General features: G+C 40.6%; 1 protein-coding gene across 2 annotated transcripts in view; it reads left to right on the top strand.

Annotated features, from left to right (window-relative positions):
• Positions 1-3,375: 3,375 nt before the first annotated feature.
• sesn1 (sestrin 1) overlaps positions 3,376-22,274 on the top strand; it is a 124,178-nt gene continuing 105,279 nt past the window's right edge. The window contains exons 1-2 of one of the 2 annotated variants that reach the window (XM_063001914.1): positions 3,376-3,447; positions 5,771-6,089. In XM_063001914.1, coding sequence (XP_062857984.1) covers positions 5,808-6,089 — 282 coding nt within the window. In that variant the 5' untranslated portion in view covers positions 3,376-3,447; positions 5,771-5,807. Of the gene's footprint in view, positions 3,448-5,721; positions 6,090-22,274 lie in introns of those variants that run through there. The other variant, XM_063001915.1, reaches the window with a different exon arrangement.

The following is a 22,274-nucleotide window of genomic DNA, read 5'->3' as shown; positions in this document are numbered from 1 at the left end:
GTGATAAAAACATTTCTTCCCTTTCGCCCTTTGGTGGTGCGTCGCCCGATCGCCCTAAGAAACGAGCCGCTATATACAGTATATACTGGCTATATGGCTATATACAGTGTATCACAAAAGTGAGTACACCCCTCACATTTCTGCAGATATTTAAGTATATCTTTTCATGGGACAACACTGACAAAATGACACTTTGACACAATGAAAAGTAGTCTGTGTGCAGCTTATATAACAGTGTAAATTTATTCTTCCCTCAAAATAACTCAATATACAGCCATTAATGTCTAAACCACCGGCAACAAAAGTGAGTACACCCCTAAGAGACTACACCCCTAAATGTCCAAATTGAGCACTGCTTGTCATTTTCCCTCCAAAATGTCATGTGACTCGTTAGTGTTACTAGGTCTCAGGTGTGCATAGGGAGCAGGTGTGTTCAATTTAGTAGTACAGCTCTCACACTCTCTCATACTGGTCACTGAAAGTTCCAACATGGCACCTCATGGCAAAGAACTCTCTGAGGATCTTAAAAGACGAATTGTTGCGCTACATGAAGATGGCCAAGGCTACAAGAAGATTGCCAACACCCTGAAACTGAGCTGCAGCACAGTGGCCAAGATCATCCAGCGTTTTAAAAGAGCAGGGTCCACTCAGAACAGACCTCGCGTTGGTCGTCCAAAGAAGCTGAGTGCACGTGCTCAGCATCACATCCAACTGCTGTCTTTGAAAGATAGGCGCAGGAGTGCTGTCAGCATTGCTGCATAGATTGAAAAGGTGGGGGGTCAGCCTGTCAGGGCTCAGACCATACGCCGCACACTACATCAAATTGGTCTGCATGGCTGTCACCCCAGAAGGAAGCCTCTTCTGAAGTCTCTACACAAGAAAGCCCACAAACAGTTTGCTGAAGACATGTCAACAAAGGACATGGATTACTGGAACCATGTCCTATGGTCTGATGAGACCAAGATTAATTTGTTTGGTTCAGATGGTCTCAAGCATGTATGGCGGCAATCAGGTGAGGAGTACAAAGATAAGTGTGTCATGCCTACAGTCAAGCATGGTGGTGGGAATGCCATGGTCTGGGGCTGCATGAGTGCAGCAGGTGTTGGGGAGTTACATTTCATTGAGGGACACATGAACTCCAATATGTACTGTGAAATACTGAAGCAGAGCATGATCCCCTCCCTCCGGAAACTGGGTCGCAGGGCAGTGTTCCAGCATGATAATGACCCCAAACACACCTCTAAGACGACCACTGCTTTATTGAAGAGGCTGAGGGTAAAGGTGATGGACTGGCCAAGCATGTCTCCAGACCTAAACCCAATAGAACATCTTTGGGGCATCCTCAAGCGGAAGGTGGAGGAGCGCAAAGTCTCGAATATCCGCCAGCTCCGTGATGTCGTCATGGAGGAGTGGAAAAGCATTCCAGTGGCAACCTGTGAAGCTCTGGTAAACTCCATGCCCAGGAGAGTTAAGGCAGTTCTGGGAAATAATGGTGGCCACACAAAATATTGACACTTGAGAAACTTTCACTAAGGGGTGTACTCACTTTTGTTGCCGGTGGTTTAGACATTAATGGCTGTATATTGAGTTATTTTGAGGGAAGAATAAATTTACACTGTTATATAAGCTGCACACAGACTACTTTTCATTGTGTCAAAGTGTCATTTTGTCAGTGTTGTCCCATGAAAAGATATACTTAAATATCTGCAGAAATGTGAGGGGTGTACTCACTTTTGTGATACACTGTATATACAGTAAGTGAACATTCGAACAGCGGACAGTGTTTTTCCGGTGTTTTCTTTATATTTTGTAAAATTCCATATTAAAATGTCCCGAGAGAAGGTGCAGAGAAAGCGTAGTTTTTTGTTGTTGTATAATTACTCCTGCCAGTAGCCGTCACTGTATATCAGACAGAGGGGACATTGAGTAAGAAAGAAGGAAGTTATTCTTTCGTGAAATTACACCTACAAAATACAACGCTACTGAAATAGGGTGACCATATTTTGGTTTTTAAAAAAGAGGACGCCTGGTTCGGGGAAGGAAAGGGCCCCCCCTGTCGTTGCTGACACCATGGCAATGTGTATGGGGTAGATGTTTAAATAGTTGACAAATGAGTCAACAACCATCCAGCTGTGTTACTGAACTTTAATAAATGTACAGCTGCTCTTTAACAAGGGCCTTTATGGTCAGATAATCTTATTCCTTCACATTCAGCGTTAAGCCCTAAACAATAATAACAACAATTTTAAAAACACCTATAAATAAAAATCCCTTTATTTTTTTGTTTCTTTGATGTATTGTACAATCGTATCAGCCGACTTATTAGGAGTGTTTTTAACTTTAATTTGATTCACTTTAATTACTTGCTCCCATCAGTAGAAACCCAGCAGTAAGATGCGTCTTCTAGTGCTTGCTGAGCATTTTCCACAGAATGCAGTGCCATCACGGTGTTGACAAGAGCCTCTGTGTTAGTACGTGCACGTGAAAATCAGACTTATTTTAACAAAACAGATGCACTCCTAAAAAGACCTAAAAACAAACCAATGCTAAAACAGACACACAGAATAGCGAGTGCAGACTAGAAAAGTCGAATCCTGGACATTTTTGGTGATTTAAAAATCCCGGCCGGACGCATTTTTTAGGTCTCAAAAAGAGGACATGTCCGGGAAAAAGAGGACGTATGATCACCCTAATTGAAATAAAGAAGAAATAATAGAGAAATATGAGAGTTTTTGTTGTTTCTGGTAGATACATTGTATTATGGTGTATGGTACAGCACACGTACTGTACTGAAATGTGATGTGTTTATGTACAGTACAGTACTACTGTGTATTGTTGTTTATTATTGTTTATTACAGTAATGTCTATTCTATAATTTAAGATTTAAGGGAAAATATGCTTGTATTTATAACAAAAAAGAGCATTTAAGACATTAGAAGGGTTAGGTAAAGGGGTGGTTTGGGAGGTCTGGTACGGATTAATTCTATTTACATTATTTCTTATGGGAAACATAGATTTAACTAACGAGTATTTTGACTTAAGAACAGCCTTTACTATTAATGCTATTAATAAAATTAATTAAGGTAAGTTAGTTCATGTTTTTTGGGATAAACAAGTCCTGGCGGTGCTGCTTAACGCAACAGCGCTCAGTGTGGATGCCGGTATTTGAAGTTTTGCTTTTTTTTAAGCCCCATTGCGGTATGTAGAGTCAAGCGTTTAAAAACTTCATTTCCCTTACGTGTTGCGGGAGACCGCCTTTACTTCGTGCTGATTGGTCTTCGGAGTTGTTATCTCCGCCTATCTGAATTTTTAGCAATTTCTATTGGACAGAATGTCTTGTCAATCACGTGTTTATTAAACCTCTTTGCTAGTACTCAGCGCTGGTGGTGGACTGGAGCGCACAGCGGAGAGGATCCAGCGGGGGAACAAACAACAAATGTCAATTCTGTAAGTATTTCTTTATGTCATGTTTGTTCCTGGAGTAGAACAAATTAATATCACTTCGGTAGCAGTTTTCCATAATTATAAGCACTTTTTAAGTGTTTATTGCAGATAAGTTTAATAAATGAACCAGCTCCGCCTAACATGTAACTGCAGAACGTTATTCACGGTGCATATCTATAGATTCTGTAGAGCTGAGCGATATAACCGTATCATATATATCGCGATATACCCGTATCATATACACTGCCTGGCCAAAAAAAAGGTCACCACCTGGATTTAACTAAGCAAATAGGTAAGAGCCTCCCATTGGATAATTACTGCATGGTTGATTATGTTTCAGCTGGCAACAAGTTATTTAACCCTAATTGATGCAGTGAGTAGCTTCTCATTTGTTAAACAACCATGTCGAAAGACACATCCTGTGGTCGTGGAAAAGATGTTAATCTGTTTCAGCAGAGAAAACATCTAAGGATCGGGTTAAGAACTTTCCAACACATTATTAAAAAGTGGAAGGACAGTGGAGAAACATCATCTTTGAGTAAGGAATGTGGTCGGAAAAAAATCTTGAATGATCGTGATCGGCGATCACTTAAACGTTTGGAAAAACTCCAGTAGAACTCAGGGAGATGCTTAATAGTGACAGTAAGAGCATTTTCACACGCACAATGTGAAGGGAACTCAAGGGATTGGGACTAAACAGCTGTGTAGCCTTAAGAAAACCACTTGTCAGTGAGACTAACCGGCAAAAACGGCTTCAATTTGCTAGGGAGCATAAAGAATGGAGCAATGGAAGAAGGTCATGTGGTCTGATGAGTCCAGATTTACCCTGTTCCAGAGTGATGGGCTCATCAGGGTAAGAAGAGAGGCGGCTGAAGTGATGCACCCATCATGCCTAGTGCCTACCGTACAAGCCCGTGGGGGCAGTGCTATGATCTGGGGTTGCTGCAGTCGGTCAGGTCTAGGTTCAGCAACGTTATGTGCCCAAAGAATGAGGTCAGCTGACTACCTGAATATACTGAACCACCAGGTTATTCAATCCATGGATTTTTTCTTCCCTGATGGCACGAGCATATTCCAAGATGACAATGCCAGGATTCATCGGGCTCAGATTGTGAAAGAGGGGTTCAGGGAGCATGAGACATCATTTTCACACTTGGATTGGCCACCACAGAGTCCAGACCTGAACCCCATTGAGAATCTTTGGGATGTGCTGGAGAAGACTTTGCGCAGTGGTCCAAATCTCCCATCATCAAAACAAGATCTTGGGGAAAAAATAATGCAACTCTGGACAGAAATAAATGTTTTGACATTGCAGAAGCTTGTGGAAACGATGCCACAGCGAATGCGTGCCGTAATCAAAGCTAAAGGCGGTCCAACAGAATATTAGAGTGTGTGACCTTTTTTTTGGCCAGGCAGTGTATATATCGCGATATATTGTATACTGTATGAGGTTGCGCATTTTAAATATAGTAATTCATAGCTGAAGTTACTCTCCAGGGCAGCACGGTGGCTCGGTGGGTAGCACTGTCGCCTCACAGCGATCCCCAGACGGGGCGGTCCGGGTCCTTTCTGTGTGGAGTTTGCATGTTCTCCCAGTGTCTGCATGGGTTTGCTCTGGGTGCTCTGGTTTCCTCCCACAGTCCAAAAACATGCAGTCAGGTTAATTGGAGACACTTAATTGCCCTATAGGTGAATGGGTGTGTGTATGTATTTGTGTCTGCCCCAGCACCCCCGCAAACCTGATCCTCCAGTCCATCCTGATTGAGGTCATGGTTGGTCCAGAGCTCACTCTGAAACACTTGCTGCAAGGTGGGGGGAATCCTGAAAAGCACATGCTTACCCATTCACCCACCCAAATCCAGGGGCATTTTAGAGATGCCAATCAATCTAATGAGATGTTTTGCTAGGTGTGAGGAAGACGAAGATGCAGATAGTGATGGGTTATTATCAGATGTCAGTGCTTTTCTAACTACAATGTTTTGCATGTTTACCTTTTTCATTGCCAATTTAGGCATAGCCAATTAGAATTTCAACATAAGAATAAACATGCTATGCTTTTAGTATTCCTCTGCCACTTGTGCCGCAGCCTTAACCTAACAGTACCCATCGATGTTGCAGTCTTTCCATTCTCAGATTGCTCTGCCAGGCCCGGCACACCCCTGCAACTCAAACCCAGGTTTCCACGGTGATGGGCTAGTGTATTAATCTAATGCATCTTTTGAATGCCTGTACTGCCGTACTTTTTAAAATATATCTCCTGGGTCCTGATGACCTAAATTAAATTTTGTATAGCTACTGTTCTTTTCCCTTCTGTATCGTCCTATAGCTTAATCAAGACTGCAGCTTGAAAATATCTCTCAGCAATGGACGTAAGAGACGGAGTGGCAGTGTGGGAAGCTCTAGCGAGCCGGGAATCGTGTTCCAGAGACGCAGCCATGGAGCACGTTGTGCAGGAGGTAATAAAGAAGGTGGAGAGCATAGGGCCCATCCCGAAGACTCCTACTTCCCCATCAGAATCATCAAGACTGGCTCATGGGATAGCCAGAGATCTCAACTGTATCCTGGCACGCGTCCTTATGCTGTCCAAGAGGTGTCCGTACGAGGACGTGAAGAAGAGATGTGTCTGTCTGCTCCGCAACGTTCAGGTAAGAAAGAGTGTGAATGTGTGATTGTAGTAGCTGCATTCCTCAGCTCTTATAGAATAACTGACCAGAGGATCTAAAGTTAGTTTGGTTATTCAACTCTAAACATGGTTGTTTACTTATAAATTTCTGTAACAGGGACCTGGCATAAATTAATTAATTAATTGTTAATTACAAATATAACTACAGTTATAAATAACAACAACAACAACAGTAATAATAATAATAATAATTAATAAATAAATATCAGATTAATTATTGACCTCAGCTGTAACAGAGACCTGGCATAAATTCAGTTGTTTTATTAATTGTTAATTACAAATATAACTACAAATATAAATAACAACAACAACAACAATAATAATAATAATAATAATTAATAAATAAATAATAGATTAATTATTGACCTTAGCTGTAACAGGGACCTGGCATAAATTCAGTTGTTTTATTAATTGTTAATTACAAATATAACTATAAATATAAATAACAATAATAATAATAATAATAATAATAATTAATAAATAAATAATAGATTAATTATTGACCTCAGCTGTAACAGGGACCTGGCATAAATTCAGTTATTTTACTAATTGTTAATTACAAATATAACTACAAATATAAATAACAACAACAACAACAATAATAATAATAATAAATGAATATCAGATCAATTATTGACCTCAGCTGTAACAGGGACCTGGCATAATTTCAGTTATTTTATTAATAGTTAATTACAAATATAACTACAAATATGAATAACAACAACAACAACAACAACAATAATAATAATAATAATAATAATAATTAATAAATAAATAATAGATTAATTATTGACCTCAGCTGTAACAGGGACCTGGCATAAATTCAGTTATTTTATTATTAGTTCATTACAAATATAACAGCAAATATAAATAACAATAATACTACTAATAATTATTATTATTATAATAACATAATTAGATTAGTTCATTACAAATATAACCACAAATATAAATAATAATAATAATAATCATAATAATGATAAATAAATATCAGATTAATTGTTAATTACAAATATAACTACACATATAAATAACAACCACAACAACAACAACAACAATAATAATAATAAATAAATAATAGATTAATTATTAACCTCAGCTGTAACAGGGACCTGGCATAAATTCAGTTATTTTATTAATAGTTCATTACAAATATAACTACAAATATAAATAATAATAATAATTAATAAATAAATAATAGATTAATTATTGACCTCAGCTGTAACAGGGACCTGGCATAAATTCAGTTATTTTATTAATAGTTCGTTACAAATATAACTACAAATATAAATAACAATAATAATAATAATTATTATTATTATAATAATAACATAATTAGATTAGTTCATTACAAATATAACCACAAATATAAATAATAATAATAATAATCATCATCATAATAATGATAAATAAATATCAGATTAATTATTTACCTCAGCTGTAACAGGGATCTGGCATAAATTCAGTTATTTTATTATTTGGTAATTACAAATATAACTACGTATATAAATAATAATAATAATAATAATAATAATAATGATAATAATGATAATAATAAAAAAGAAATATCAGATTAATTATTTACCTCAGCTGTAACAGGGACCTGGCATAAATTCAGGTATTATATTAATTGTTAATTACAAATATAACTACATATATAAATAATAATAATAATAATGATAATAATAATAAATAAATATCAGATTAATTATTGACCTCAGCTGTAACAGGGACCTAGCATAAATTCAGTTGTTTTATTAATAGCTATTTACAAATATAACTACAAATATAAACAACAACAACAAAACAACAACAATAATAATAATAAATAATTAAATATCAGATTAATTATTGACCTCAGCTGTAACAGGGACCTGGCAGAAATTCATAAATTGAGATGATCGTCGTTTATTATAAGACTGTAAAGAAAAGATGAAAGAGTTATTTTATTAATAGTTAATTACAAATGACTTTTTAAAATGGCATTTATTTTTTAACTCTTTGGTCTTGATCAGGGTCGGGGTTTCCCAGTGTCGGCGCAAGGGAGGAACACACTGAACAGGGTGTCCGTCCATTACTGGGGTCTGCACTAAGCGTTCACATACTCACTCACACTTAGGTTTACATAACAGTAGCCAATCCAAATTCTTACTCTGGGACAAATTGAATTACTTCTTACAGACCAGTAATGAGGTTCAAACCCAGGTTCTCAGAAACCATGTGGCCTTGTGGCCCTCACTTTACCAGCTGTGCCAAAGTGTCACAGTGATGTAAGGATGAAGACCAAAATTGAGAGCAGATTAAATGGCTGTTAATGGTAAACTGTGAATGACGTTGCACATCTGCAGGGTTGATGTGGTTATTAAATCTGTGTGCAGAGCTTTTTCTGAGTCTACTGGTAAATCTGTTCTGCTTATGTCTGAAATATTTTGCATACATGCTGGATGTTTCAGACTCCATCTGTCAATACAGTGTGATGTCAGGTTGCATTTGCTGCATTCTAGCTGTAGACTGTGATAACGAGCTGGAGATTAAAACAAATATTACCTCTATTTTTAGCAGGACGTTGTACAGTACACCAGGGGATTGGTTTAAAGAGGTACAATCATATTAGTTGCTGGGCTTAGATTCAAGTACATATACACCGATCAGCCATAACATTAAAACCACCTCCTTGTCTCTACACTCACTGTCCATTTTATCAGCTCCACTTTGCATATAGAAGCACTTTGTAGTTCTACAATTACTGACTGTAGTCCAACTGTTTCTTTGAATGCTTTGTTAGTGGCGGATCATTCTCAGCACTGCAGTGACACTGACATGGTGGTGGTGTGTTAGTGTGTGTTGTGCTGGTATGAGTGAATGAGACACAGCAATGCTGATGGAGTTTTTAAGCACCTCACTGTCACTGCTGGACTGAGAATAGTCCACCAAATAAAAATATATCCAGCCAACAGCACCCCAAGGTCCTGTGACCACTGATGAAGGTCTAGAAGATGACCAACTCAAACAGCAGCAATAGATGAGCGATGAGTGGACACAGCTGATCCACTCATACCAGCACAACACACACTAACACACCACCACCATGTCAGTGTCACTGCAGTGCTGAGAATGACCCACCACCTAAATAATACCTGCTTTGTGGTGGTCCTGATCGTTGAAGAACAGGGTGAAAGCAGGCTAAAAAGGTATGTAGAGAAACAGATGGACTACAGTCAGTAATTGTAGAACTACAAAGTGCTTCTATATGGTCAGTGGAGCTGATAAAATGGACAGTGAGTGTAAAAACAAGCAGGTGGTTTTAATGTTATGGCTGATTAGTGTATAAATACCTCCTCGTTCTCGTTCTTTGTTTTCCTGTGTGTGCTGTGTCGTGTTTATACAGTATGTGCATGTGGCAGCACTCATGTTAGCACTGTCTGGGTTGAAGGGGATCGTTTCCCGCAGTGCATTACGTTCGGTGTCACAGGGTTCAGCTGTCAGACTCCTGTGGCTCTCCTCAGACTTGGCAGACGTGCACATGAGCAACAGTGGTTAAGCAGAGATCAATGAAGTGGAACTGTCCGTCTGACACGGACTATAAGCAGGTTGGACATTCAATTTCAAAACCATGGGAATTAATATGGAGTTGGTATGATTTGGTATCAAGGTTGTGTGGGTTTAATTGATTGAGTGAAAGGCAGTAAACACCCCAGACAGGTCGCACACACACACACGTGTGTTTCCACCAAAGAAAGAGGTTCCAAATTGCGAACTTGCGTTCACAGCTGGCACCAAAGAATACTAGGGTTTTCAGTGCGAACCATGACGTCATCTATGGGCGTGTCAAGTTGTAGAGGTTCTGGTGCTTTCACATTAGAAGCTGCTAAACCGCTTTTGCGCTGCTGTGCCGTTGTTTCCTATGGAGCTTGGTGCTGCACTTTCTTCTTTGATTGAACTTTGACCCAGTTTGCCGCTGATATTTTCATAGCACCTCCAATGAGACGAACTGTTTGATAAGACTCGAGGGCCGCTCAGGTGGCGCAGCGGTAAAAACACACGCTGGAACCAGAGCTGAGATCTGGAATACACCGGCTAGGCTGAGCGGCCACATGAACAACGATTGGCCTGTTGTTCAGATATGGGTGGGATTAAGCCGGATGGGGTCTCTCTCTCTCGCATAACTAATGCAATTACGACCTCTGCTGGCTGATTGATGGCGCCTGCACAGAGATGGGAAAAGAGTGCTGTCAGGGTGTGTCTCTCCGTACACAGGGCTGAGCTGCACCACACTCGTCAAGGTGTGGGTGATAAGATGCATACGGCATGCTGCCCAGGTGTCGGAGGGGACGTGGCCTGGCTTCGTTCTCCTCAATCAGAGCAGGGATCGGCATTGGTGGAGAGGAAGCATGACGCAGTACGAAGGCTTAACGTGAAAAACAAAGCTTAACGTGGCTTGTTGTACTAAAACTGTTGTACTGGCCGAGGAATTTCAGCAGTACAGAGAACTTATAACCAGTAATAACTGAGAGAAATTTAGTGTTCCTACGTAGTTCTTTTAGTACATTAAGCCACGTTGAGCAGCCTCAGCACCCCGAGCTGCATAACACAAGTTTAAAAGTAAAACCACCACACAGTGAAATCAATACAGCTATCATGTCTGTGTAGGTGTCTAGCCGGTCGACAGTAGAGCTGAGATTCGAGTTTTGATCTCAGTGATAAAATCTGACAGAGACTAGTGCTAGTGCATCTAGTGCCACCCAGAAACCCGACCCAACTCTCTCACTTGCACCACACGATTGAACTTAGTCTCTCTGGACTCTGGAGCTGTTCTACACCTACACCTACACCTACACCTACACCTACACTACCTTCTGTACCCCTGTGTGGCTTTATTAGCAGTAAAAAAAAAAACAAGTTACCAGCCGCACTGCAGTACCACCATAACTTGCTGGCATTGTAACTGACTGGTTAAAAACCACTGGGTAGATTTCATCAAATATTTTTCCAGAAGGTAATAATGTGTGGTCGTGCCGTTGTAGAAACAGGATGTTTATGCCTTCATGTGTTTGCTGTGGGCACACTGACACTAACCTGTTGTACTTTATTCTCCTTGACTGGTAATTAACGCCAACATGTGATTATCTACAGAATTCAGTACATTGTATACTTAACCTACACACACACACACACACACACACTTAACAACCAGCATAAACGTGCTTCTGGTGTATTTACAAATCTATAATACTGCTGTCTTGTGATTTTGTATTAATAAATATAAAGGAAAAGTATGTACAGTGTATCACAAAAGTGAGTACACCCCTCACATTTCTGCAGATATTTAAGTATATCTTTTCATGGGACAACACTGACAAAATGACACTTTGACACAATGAAAAGTAGTCTGTGTGCAGCTTATATAACAGTGTAAATTTATTCTTCCCTCAAAATAACTCAATATACAGCCATTAATGTCTAAACCACCGGCAACAAAAGTGAGTACACCCCTTAGTGAAAGTTCCTGAAGTGTCAATATTTTGTGTGGCCACCATTATTTCCCAGAACTGCCTTAACTCTCCTGGGCATGGAGTTTACCAGAGCTTCACAGGTTGCCACTGGAATGCTTTTCCACTCCTCCATGACGACATCACGGAGCTGGCGGATATTCGAGACTTTGCGCTCCTCCACCTTCCGCTTGAGGATGCCCCAAAGATGTTCTATTGGGTTTAGGTCTGGAGACATGCTTGGCCAGTCCATCACCTTTACGTTCAGCCTCTTCATTAAAGCAGTGGTCGTCTTAGAGGTGTGTTTGGGGTCATTATCATGCTGGAACACTGCCCTGCGACCCAGTTTCCGGAGGTAGGGGATCATGCTCTGCTTCAGTATTTCACAGTACATATTGGAGTTCATGTGTCCCTCAATGAAATGTAACTCCCCAACACCTGCTGCACTCATGCAGCCCCAGACCATGGCATTCCCAGCACCATGCTTGACTGTAGGCATGACACACTTATCTTTGTACTCCTCACCTGATTGCCGCCACACATGCTTGAGACCATCTGAACCAAACAAATTAATCTTGGTCTCATCAGACCATAGGACATGGTTCCAGTAATCCATGTCCTTTGTTGACATGTCTTCAGCAAACTGTTTGCAGGCTTTCTTGTGTAGAGACTTCAGAAGAGGCTTCCTTCTGGGGTGACAGCCATGCAGACCAATTTGATGTAGTGTGCGGCGTATGGTCTGAGCACTGACAGGCTGACCCCCCACCTTTTCAATCTCTGCAGCAATGCTGACAGCACTCCTGCGCCTATCTTTCAAAGACAGCAGTTGGATGTGACGCTGAGCACGTGCACTCAGCTTCTTTGGACGTCCAACGCGAGGTCTGTTCTGAGTGGACCCTGCTCTTTTAAAACGCTGGATGATCTTGGCCACTGTGCTGCAGCTCAGTTTCAGGGTGTTGGCAATCTTCTTGTAGCCTTGGCCATCTTCATGTAGCGCAACAATTCGTCTTTTAAGATCCTCAGAGAGTTCTTTGCCATGAGGTGCCATATTGGAACTTTCAGTGACCAGTATGAGAGAGTGTGAGAGCTGTACTACAAAATTGAACACACCTGCTCCCTATGCACACCTGAGACCTAGTAACACTAACAAATCACATGACATTTTGGAGGGAAAATGACAAGCAGTGCTCAATTTGGACATTTAGGGGTGTAGTCTCTTAGGGGTGTACTCACTTTTGTTGCCGGTGGTTTAGACATTAATGGCTGTATATTGAGTTATTTTGAGGGAAGAATAAATTTACACTGTTATATAAGCTGCACACAGACTACTTTTCATTGTGTCAAAGTGTCATTTTGCCAGTGTTGTCCCATGAAAAGATATACTTAAATATCTGCAGAAATGTGAGGGGTGTACTCACTTTTGTGATACACTGTATGTACAACCATTAACAAGATTCCATTTTATTTTTATTGTTATGTTTTATCACCACTTCGTACTCGCCAGGGTTGTGGTGGTAACACATTTTGGACATTTTGTCTGAACGGCTGAGTCTTTGATGAGCAAAGATGATCAGAGGATCTCCAGTTTGTCAACATGTGTGAGAAAATGATTAAAATGTTTACAAACAATGAACCTCAAAGAAAGATTGGAAGGGATTTACATATTTCTCCCTCTACAGTGCAGAATATCATTAAACCATTCAAGGAATCGGGAGGAATTTCAGTGCATAAAGGCCAAAGGCGCAAGCTTAAGCTGAACGCCCGTGATCCTCTATACCTATACGGCACTGCATCAAGAACCACCACTCAACAATAGCTGATATAACCACATGGGTGAGGGATTACTTTGGCAAACCTTTGTCAAGCACTACAATACAGAGTTACATGCACAAATGCCACTTAAAACTTTACCATGTCCAGAAGTGCAGTCGACTTCTCTGGGCTGTGAGGCATCTAAGATGGACCATCACACAGTGGAAACGTGTATTGTGGTCAGATGAATCAGCATCCCAGTTCTTTTTTGGGAAAAAATGGAGGCCGTGTGCTCCGGACCAAAGACGAAAAAGACCATCCACACTGTTATCAGTAACAAGTCTAAAAGTCAGGGTCTGTCATGGTATGGGGTTGTGTCAGTGCTCTTGGCAAAGGTCATTTACACTTCTGTGATGGCAGCATTAATGCAGAAAAGTACATTGAGATCTTAGAGCAACATATGCTGCCTTCAAGACGTCATCTTTTCCATGGACGTCCATGCATTGTTTAATAAGACGATGCGAAACCACCTGCTGCACACATTACAAAGACACGGCTGAGGAAGAAGAGGGTACGGGTACTGGACTGGCCTGCCTGCAGTCCTGACCTGTCCCCAATACAGAATGTGTGGAGAATTTTGAAAGGAAAAATGCGACAACGACGACCCCGTACTGTTGCTTAAAACGTGTTTGCAGGAAGAATGAGTGTCTTTTAAGTGTGGTGAAAAGGAATGGCGACATTACAAAGTGGTAAATGCTTTACCGTCCCAACTTTTTTTTGGAATGTGTTGCAGGCCTGAAATGCAGGAATGGATGTTTATTAATAAATGAAATGAAGTTGAGCAGATAAAACATGAAATATCTCAGGTTCATCCTGTCTGCAATTAAATAAAACTCTGTGTTTTTTTGGGGGGGGTTGTACTTTGTAGCTGCACACGTGTTTTTTCCATGCCTTCTTTTTATAAATGATTTTATTTTTGAATGGGAACCCAGCTATGGCTCTGTCCCATTAGTTTAAACCAGGAGGGAAATCCAGCAACCGTTCTAGTAGCGAGTTTTATATCATGCATGTCGCTTTGTGTGGTTTAAATCGTTCTGAGAAATCGTTCTGTTGTTTCTTTTTCTGTTTGTTTTGTTCCACTCCGTGTGTTTCTGTTTTCCTGTTACTTTTTTTGGACTGTTGTCAGGGCGACAGGATGTTCACATTAGTTCTTTTGTGTATGGTGACCTTTCGACCTGTGCTGCTTACTGTCGCAGCATTGAGCGGACTGGACATGAGGGATTACGAGATCACAAAAAGCGATTCTGCCTCATGCAGCAGTGGAGAAAAAGTTGAAAATGACCCTTGACCTAGTAAGCGCTGCATTTGATCTGCAGCTTATTTATACACACACAGTCATTGGGCTGTCCAAAGGATTTCAGGCCATTAAACAAATAAAAACGCAACACATTATTGCAAAACATTGTTTAATTCTTTTAAGGACCAAGTTATCCAAATCTTTTTATCTGCTTTTATTTATTCTTTATAGGCTTTGTTTCTTTATACATGAATAGATTTATATACACCGATCAGCCATAAGATTAAAACCACCTCCTTGTTTCTACACTTACTGTCCATTTACCATATAAAAGCACTTTGTAGTTCTACAATTACTGACTAGTCCATCTGTTTCTCTGCATGCTTTGTTAGCCCCCTTTCATGCTGTTCTTCAATGGTCAGGACTCCCAGGACTACCACAGAACAGATATTATTTAGGTGGTGGATCATTCTCAGCACTGCAGTGACACTGACATGGTGGTGGTGTGTTAGTGTGTGTTGTGCTGGTATGAGTGGATCAGACACAGCAGCGCTGCTGGAGTTTTTAAATACCGTGTCCACTCACTGTCCACTCTATTAGACACTCCTACCTAGTTGGTCCACCTTGTAGATGTAAAGTCAGAGACGATCGCTCATCTATTGCTGCTGTTTGAGTTGGTCATCTTCTAGACCTTCATCAGTGGTCACAGGACGCTGCCCACAGGGCGCTGTTGGCTGGATATATTTGTGGTTGGTGGACTATTCTCAGTCCAGCAGTGACAGTGAGGTGTTTAAAAACTCCATCAGCGCTGCTACACACACTAACACACCACCACCATGTCATTGTCACTGCAGTGCTGAGAATGATCCACCACCCAAATAATACCTGCTCTGTAGGGGTCCTGTAGGGGTCCTGACCATTGAAGAACAGCATGAAAGGGGGCTAACAAAGTATGCAGAGAAACAGATGGAGTACAGTCAGTAATTGTAGAACTACAAAGTCCTAGATGGTCAGTGAAGCCGATAAAATGGACAGTGAGTGTAGAAACAAGGAGGTGGTTTTAATGTCATGGCTGATGGGTGTATATTTGTGTCTGTACTGCATATGTCTTTAGTTTCGGTCAAGACTTTGACTAGGACTCTCACAAATTTAAAATTGGTTTCTTTGTAGCCATTCCAGATAGGCAGATAGAGAGGAATCGGCTCAAGAGTACCAGGTACCCTTACGAAGCTTTGCTTCCAGATGTAGCGAGTAACGTTTGATAAGGCGCAATGCGACTAATGTAAAATATGAATAAACAACTCTACAGGCTACAAATACATTTTGTATTATTATTAATATTAATTTTAATTTTGGTATGAAAGGGTCTTGCATAGCTTTAGGCACACATATAGAATATCAGACATCTGATATACTGGTATATGTGCTCAGAATAGCTTTGATAACTGGGCTAAAATCCAGGTAGCTTCAACTGACTTTTTGAAACATGCTAATGCTAACTGTATACTGATTTAAACCCTGAGTATGATGTATGTGCACGTTAATCATTGAATATCTATTGCAAACTGAGATTAATATGACTATTAATGTAGATGTAAACTCGTTTGTGTTTTTAATGATGCTTATTAAAAAATAAATGAGGCATAGTGGAAACGTTTGACCCGTGGTTGAAGCAGAAGTGGTTTCTATTTCTCTTTCTTTTATTAGCTGTAGGACTTGTAGAGGACAGACTGTGTGTATGTTTATGTGCTGTTCTGTACTTCGCATCAACATACGACAGGAATATTGGAGATAAAAAGATTCACTGCTTGTATAGAGGCTAAATGAGCTTTTAGCATTGTAGCTGTAGCATTTAGGCTAGTTTTATCATTATTCCTAGTTTTGCTAACTTTGTAAATGAGATTAAGGTTCTTAAAATGAATGTATAATATTATATGATATACACTATATTGCCAGAAGTATTCGCTCGTCTGCCTTCACACGAATATGAACTTGAGTGACGTCCCATTCTCAATCCAGAGGGTTTAATATGTCGGCCCACCCTTTGCAGCTATAACAGCTTCAACTCTTCTGGGAAGGCTTTCCACAAGGTTTAGGAGTGTGTTTGTGGGGATTTTTGACCATTCTTCCAGAAGCGCATTTGTGAGGTCGGACACTGATGTTGGATGAGAAGGCCTGGCTCACAGTCTCCGCTCTAATTCATCTCATAAGTGTTCTATCGGGTTGAGGTCAGGACTCTGTGCAGGCCAGTCAAGTTCTTCCACACCAAACTCGCTCATCCATGTCTTTATGGACCTTGCTTTGTGCACTGGTGGGCAGTCATGTTGGAACAGGAAGGGGCCATCCCCAAACTGTTCCCACAAAGTTGGGAGCATGAAATTGTCCAAAATCTCTTGGTACGCTGAAGCATTAAGAGTTCCTTTCACTGGAACTAAGGGGCCGAGCCCAACTCCTGAAAAACATCCCCACACCATAATCCCCCCTCCACCAAACTTTACACTTGGCACAATGCAGTCAGACACGTACCGTTCTCCTGGCAACCGCCAAACCCTGACTCGTCCATCGGTTTGCCAGACGGAGATGCGTGATTCGTCACTCCAGAGAACATGTCTCCACTGCTCTATAGTCCAGTGACGGCGTGCTTTACACCACTGCATCCGACGCTTCGTATTGAGCTTGGTGATGTAAGGCTTGGATGCAGCTGCTCGGCCATGGAAACCCATTTCATGAAGCTCTCTACACACTGTTCTTGAGCTGATCTGAAGGTTACATGAAGTTTGGAGGTCTGTAGCGATTGACTCTGCAGAAAGTTGGCGCCCTCTGCGCACTATGCGCCTCAGCATCCGCTGACCCCGCCCTGTCATTTTACGTTGCCTACCACTTTGTGGCTGACTTGCTGTCGTTCCCAATCGCTTCCACTTTGTTATAATAGCACTGACAGTTGACTGTGGAATATTTAGTAGCGAGGAAATTTCACGACTGGACTTGTTGCACAGGTGGCATCCTGTCACGGTACCACGCTGGAATTCACTGAGCTCCTGAGAGCGACCCATTCTTTCACTAATGTTTGTAGAAGTAGTCTGCATGCCTAGGTGCTTGGTTTTATACACTTGTGGCCATGGAAGTGATTGGAACACCTGAATTCAATTATTTAGATGGGTGAGTGAATACCTTTGGCAATATAGTGTAGCTTTATAGATACTAAATTAGATACCTTTTATACACTTGTGATTCCCAGCTTTTTTATACTATTGCTTTTCCATTATGCTTCCTGCTGTGTACCCTAGTTAGCAAACGTTTACTTTTTTATTGACCAGAAATTGGAAGACTCTTCTTTGCCCACAAAATACCTAAAAGTGTATCATTTTATTGTTATTGTGAATTTCAATCAGTTCAATCAAGTCTTCGGGACTGGTTCAGGTGTCTGCACGAGTAGGGGGGAGTCACATGAAGCGTAGCCTGGCTCTCCATACATGATACAGCTCTGTGTGGGAATCCAACACTGGCAGGTGATTAAAAGTGGCCACAAATTGGACACGTCAGAGGGGGCGTGTGGTGATTTGGCTTTTTTTTGGCTCTCTTGGGTTGTGCAAGCGGTAGCAGATTTACAATCAGGAACTGAAAATGACTAGATTGGGAGATAAAGGTAAAAAAAAAAACTGTTTTACATTTTACATTTACATTTTCGCCATTTAGCAGACGCCTTTATCCAAAGCGACTTACATTACAGTTACAGTATACATTCTGAGCAATTGAGGGTTAAGGGCCTTGCTCAGGGGCCCAACAGCAGCAACCTGGCAGTGGTGGGGCTCGAACCAGTGACCTTCTGATCACTAGTCCAGTACCTTAACCACTAGGCTACGGCTTCCCCCTTTTAGTTGATTTATGTGCTATTCAGAAACAGGAAAATCAAAACAAAGAACTTGCAAAGGCTTTCTGGTCAAGGAAGGGAGGGACATACAAAATTTGCTTCCATTTGGACTTTCAAAGCGATGCTCATATTGCTGAGTGCACCTTTAACCAGTTAATTCCATTTTCTGTCAAATTCTCATAAAATCAATTGAATTGTGACATTACTGACCACTGCATTGTGTTTATCAAATCAGTAAATTAGGAAAGGCCAGATGTTTGATTCGAATTTCAAGTCCAAACGAAACACTGTATTAAACACTGTGGGCTCCAAATCTACTGGGATTGGGAGGGGCATTGTAAACCATTACCAGTACAGAGCACAGAGTAGGTATTATTTAGGTGGTGGATCATTCTCAGCACTGCAGTGACACTGACATGGTGGTGGTGTGTTAGTGTGTGTTGTGCTGGTATATGGTTACTTTGCCATAGTTTCTAGGCAACGGCTAATAAATTGCACCTGACCCGATGACCAGAACAGTACTTAAATATCACATGATGGGCACAGGAAGAACAAAATTGATTTTGTCTTTGATTATTATTATTTTCTTTTTACTTTATTACAAATGTACATGATATTAGAAATACACTGATCAACCATAACATTAAAACCACCTTGTTTCTACACTCACTGTCCATTTTATCAGCTCCACTTACCATATAGGAGCACTTTGTAGTTCTACAATTACTGACTGTAGTCCATCTATTTCTCTACATACCTTTTTAGCCTGTTTTCACCCTGTTCTTTAATGATCAGGACCCCCACAGGACCACTACAGATTAGGTATTATTTAGGTGGTGGATCATTCTCAGCACTGCAGTGACACTGACATGGTGGTGGTGTGTTAGTGTGTGTTGTGCTGGTATGAGTGGATCAGACACAGCAGCGCTGCTGGAGTTTTTAAACACCGTGTCCACTCACTGTCCACTCTATTAGACACTCCTACCTAGTTGGTCCACCTTGTAGATGTAGAGTCAGAGACGATCGCTCATCTATTGCTGCTGTTTGAGTTGGTCATCTTCTAGACCTTCATCAGTGGTCACAGGACACTGCCCACGGGGCGCTGTCGGCTGGATATATTTGTGGTTGGTGGACTATTCTCAGTCCAGCAGGGACAGTGAGGTGTTTAAAAATTCCATCAGCGCTGCTGTGTCTGATCCATTCATACCAGCACAACACACACTAACACACCACCACCATGTCAGTGTCACTGCAGTGGTCATGGGAGAGTCCTGACCATTGAAGAACAGCATGAAAGTGGGCTAACAAAGCATGCAGAGAAACAGATGGACTACAGTCAGTAATTGTAGAACTACAAAGTACTTCTATATGGTAAGTGGTGCTGATAACATGGACAGTGAGAGTAGAAACAAGGAGGTGGTTTGAGATGAGCTTTAAATTGAATGTCAGTGACTGGAATATAGAATATTAAATACTAAATAACTTTTTATTAGTGTTTTTAAAAAGCATTAAGATTTGGTTTATGGTTTGTAACCATATCTGCATTGGTGTTTTAATTTTAAACTAATAAACCCCTAAATGTTTGTTACTTGCAGTTTTGAAAACTGGACAGCAGGGGGCGGTTTTGCTCTTTGCTAAAACACACCGCTATTTTATCTGACCTATAGTAACAGGAAATTTCCATAGACTGACCTGAATGCCTGCACAGTCCTCTGTGTTTGTGTGTGTGTGTGTGACTTGACAACAGATCATTTTACACATGCTGTAAGAGCATGTTAAAGATTACTCTGGTGCTATGGCTCCGGATCAGATGGCAAAACAAGTGTTTGTTGATAAGTATTTAGACAGTCAGGGTAAATGAATGTGTGCTTTATCGGTCTTCATCTAGGCCATGTTCTTCAAATAAATGTGACATTGCTATCAAAATATCAGAATAATAATTGTGATTGAGTTTTAGCAGAGTGGAACAGAAGCAAAGTGTGTCCCAAGTTTTATTCCCACCTCAGTATACTTCCTGTCTGATGGGACAAGACTTTTGTTCTGTCCAGATGAAGTGTGGAAATTCTTTTGTAGGGTCCAAACTAGGGCTGGTCTGAAACCGATACCGTCTCAATGCACCATGGTTATGCCAAGTTCTGTGTGTGCTGATGTATTCTGATATAAACTATATTACGCCCCGTCCCACCTTTTTACACTCCTCCCCTGCGTTTCCTCTCACACCGTATCTTGCATTCTCATTGGCTGTTTGACATAGCACTCATTGCCAGTCGGGCCACTCGGATCCAGATATCTGACACGCTAGAAATCTCGCTTCGGTCGCCGATCGCTCGGCGAGCCGCTCGGATCGAGTTGAGTTGGGTAATTCACATATGGCAATTGGGAGCCGTATCTCTTTACATACTAAATTCTGATTGGCAGTAAGAAGAAGCCAGATTTTTGATTTTATATAAAGGTGTACACTGTATGGCCAAAAGTATGTGGACACCAGACCATGAGTTTGTTCGATATTCCAATTCAAAATGGTAGCAGAGAGTTTGGTATCTCTTTTCATGCTCAATTCTGATTGGCAGTAAGAGGATGAAATATTTTATCATTTTTATAAAGTATACACTGTGTGTCCAGGCCAAAAGTATGTGGACACCAGACCATGAGTTTGTTGGATATTCCAATCCAAAATGGTAGCAGAGATCTTGGTATCTCAGTATCTCTTTACATACTAAATTCTGATTGGTAGTAATAAGATGCAAGGTTTTTTTTATTTTTTATTTTTTTATTTTTTTTATACAGTGTACACTGTATGGCCAAAAGTATGTGGACACCAGACCATGAGTTTGTTCGATATTCCAAACCAAAACGGTCTGGAACTTCTAGTCTCAAACTTCTTCAAGGGTCTTATGTGGTTGATATAATTTGTTTTAAAGTGGTTTTAATCTCCATGCAACAAAAATGCTGATCTGCCCCTGGTTTGAATTATGATGACCGGTTTCAGACTGAATTTGAAATTGGATTACACTGATTGTCCTGCTCCACTGAAGCATTAAACCATGCTGTAGGAACACTGCTTAAATCAGATGACTGAGAACCTGATGGAGCAAATCTCCGGAGACCTGGGTCATGCCTGAGTCTGGTGTCAGCTTTTTTTTGTTGTTGTTGTTTTGTTCATTTTTCTTTTTCAGGTTCAAGGGGCTCTTTCTGATTGTGGTGATTTTGGCTTCTGTGGTGGCGTCCAGTGTCAGGGCAAAGGGGTAGAAGGAGGTACCGGAGGAAGCTTGAGTCATAGCCACATGTGCCACATATCTTATATGCACTCAGGAACAAAGAGGAAGCTGTAACACTCTACCAGTAGACATGTTTAGATCGTGCGGTATTAAGCCTAAAAGTAAAAAAATGTGAAGTGAAAGCAAAAAAGGAAACAACAGAGGGGTGTGAAATGAAACAGACAAGTCGTCAAACAGAACTTTATGAAAATAAAAAGCTGGATACAAAACAAACTGTTTTAAATGCAATTTTAAGCTTTAGGACAAATTCTAAAATCCACAAATGTGGTTTTTGCTCAAAATAGTGAAAAAAAGTTATTACTGTATATTTTGTATTTTTTTACAACCCCAAGTCAGAAAAAGTTTGGAATATTTGTTAATATACCTCCATTCCTGCATTTCAGGCCTGCAACACATTCCAAAAAAAGTTGGGACGGGGGCAATTTAGGGCTAGTAATGAGGTGAAAATACTAAATAATAA

Source organism: Trichomycterus rosablanca, chromosome 9, assembly GCF_030014385.1.
Source record: "Trichomycterus rosablanca isolate fTriRos1 chromosome 9, fTriRos1.hap1, whole genome shotgun sequence".
In the NCBI taxonomy this organism is placed as follows: Eukaryota; Metazoa; Chordata; class Actinopteri; order Siluriformes; family Trichomycteridae; genus Trichomycterus; species Trichomycterus rosablanca.
The sequence above is the reverse complement of the archived record's forward strand: the minus strand, read 5'-3'. Positions and strand labels throughout refer to the sequence as shown.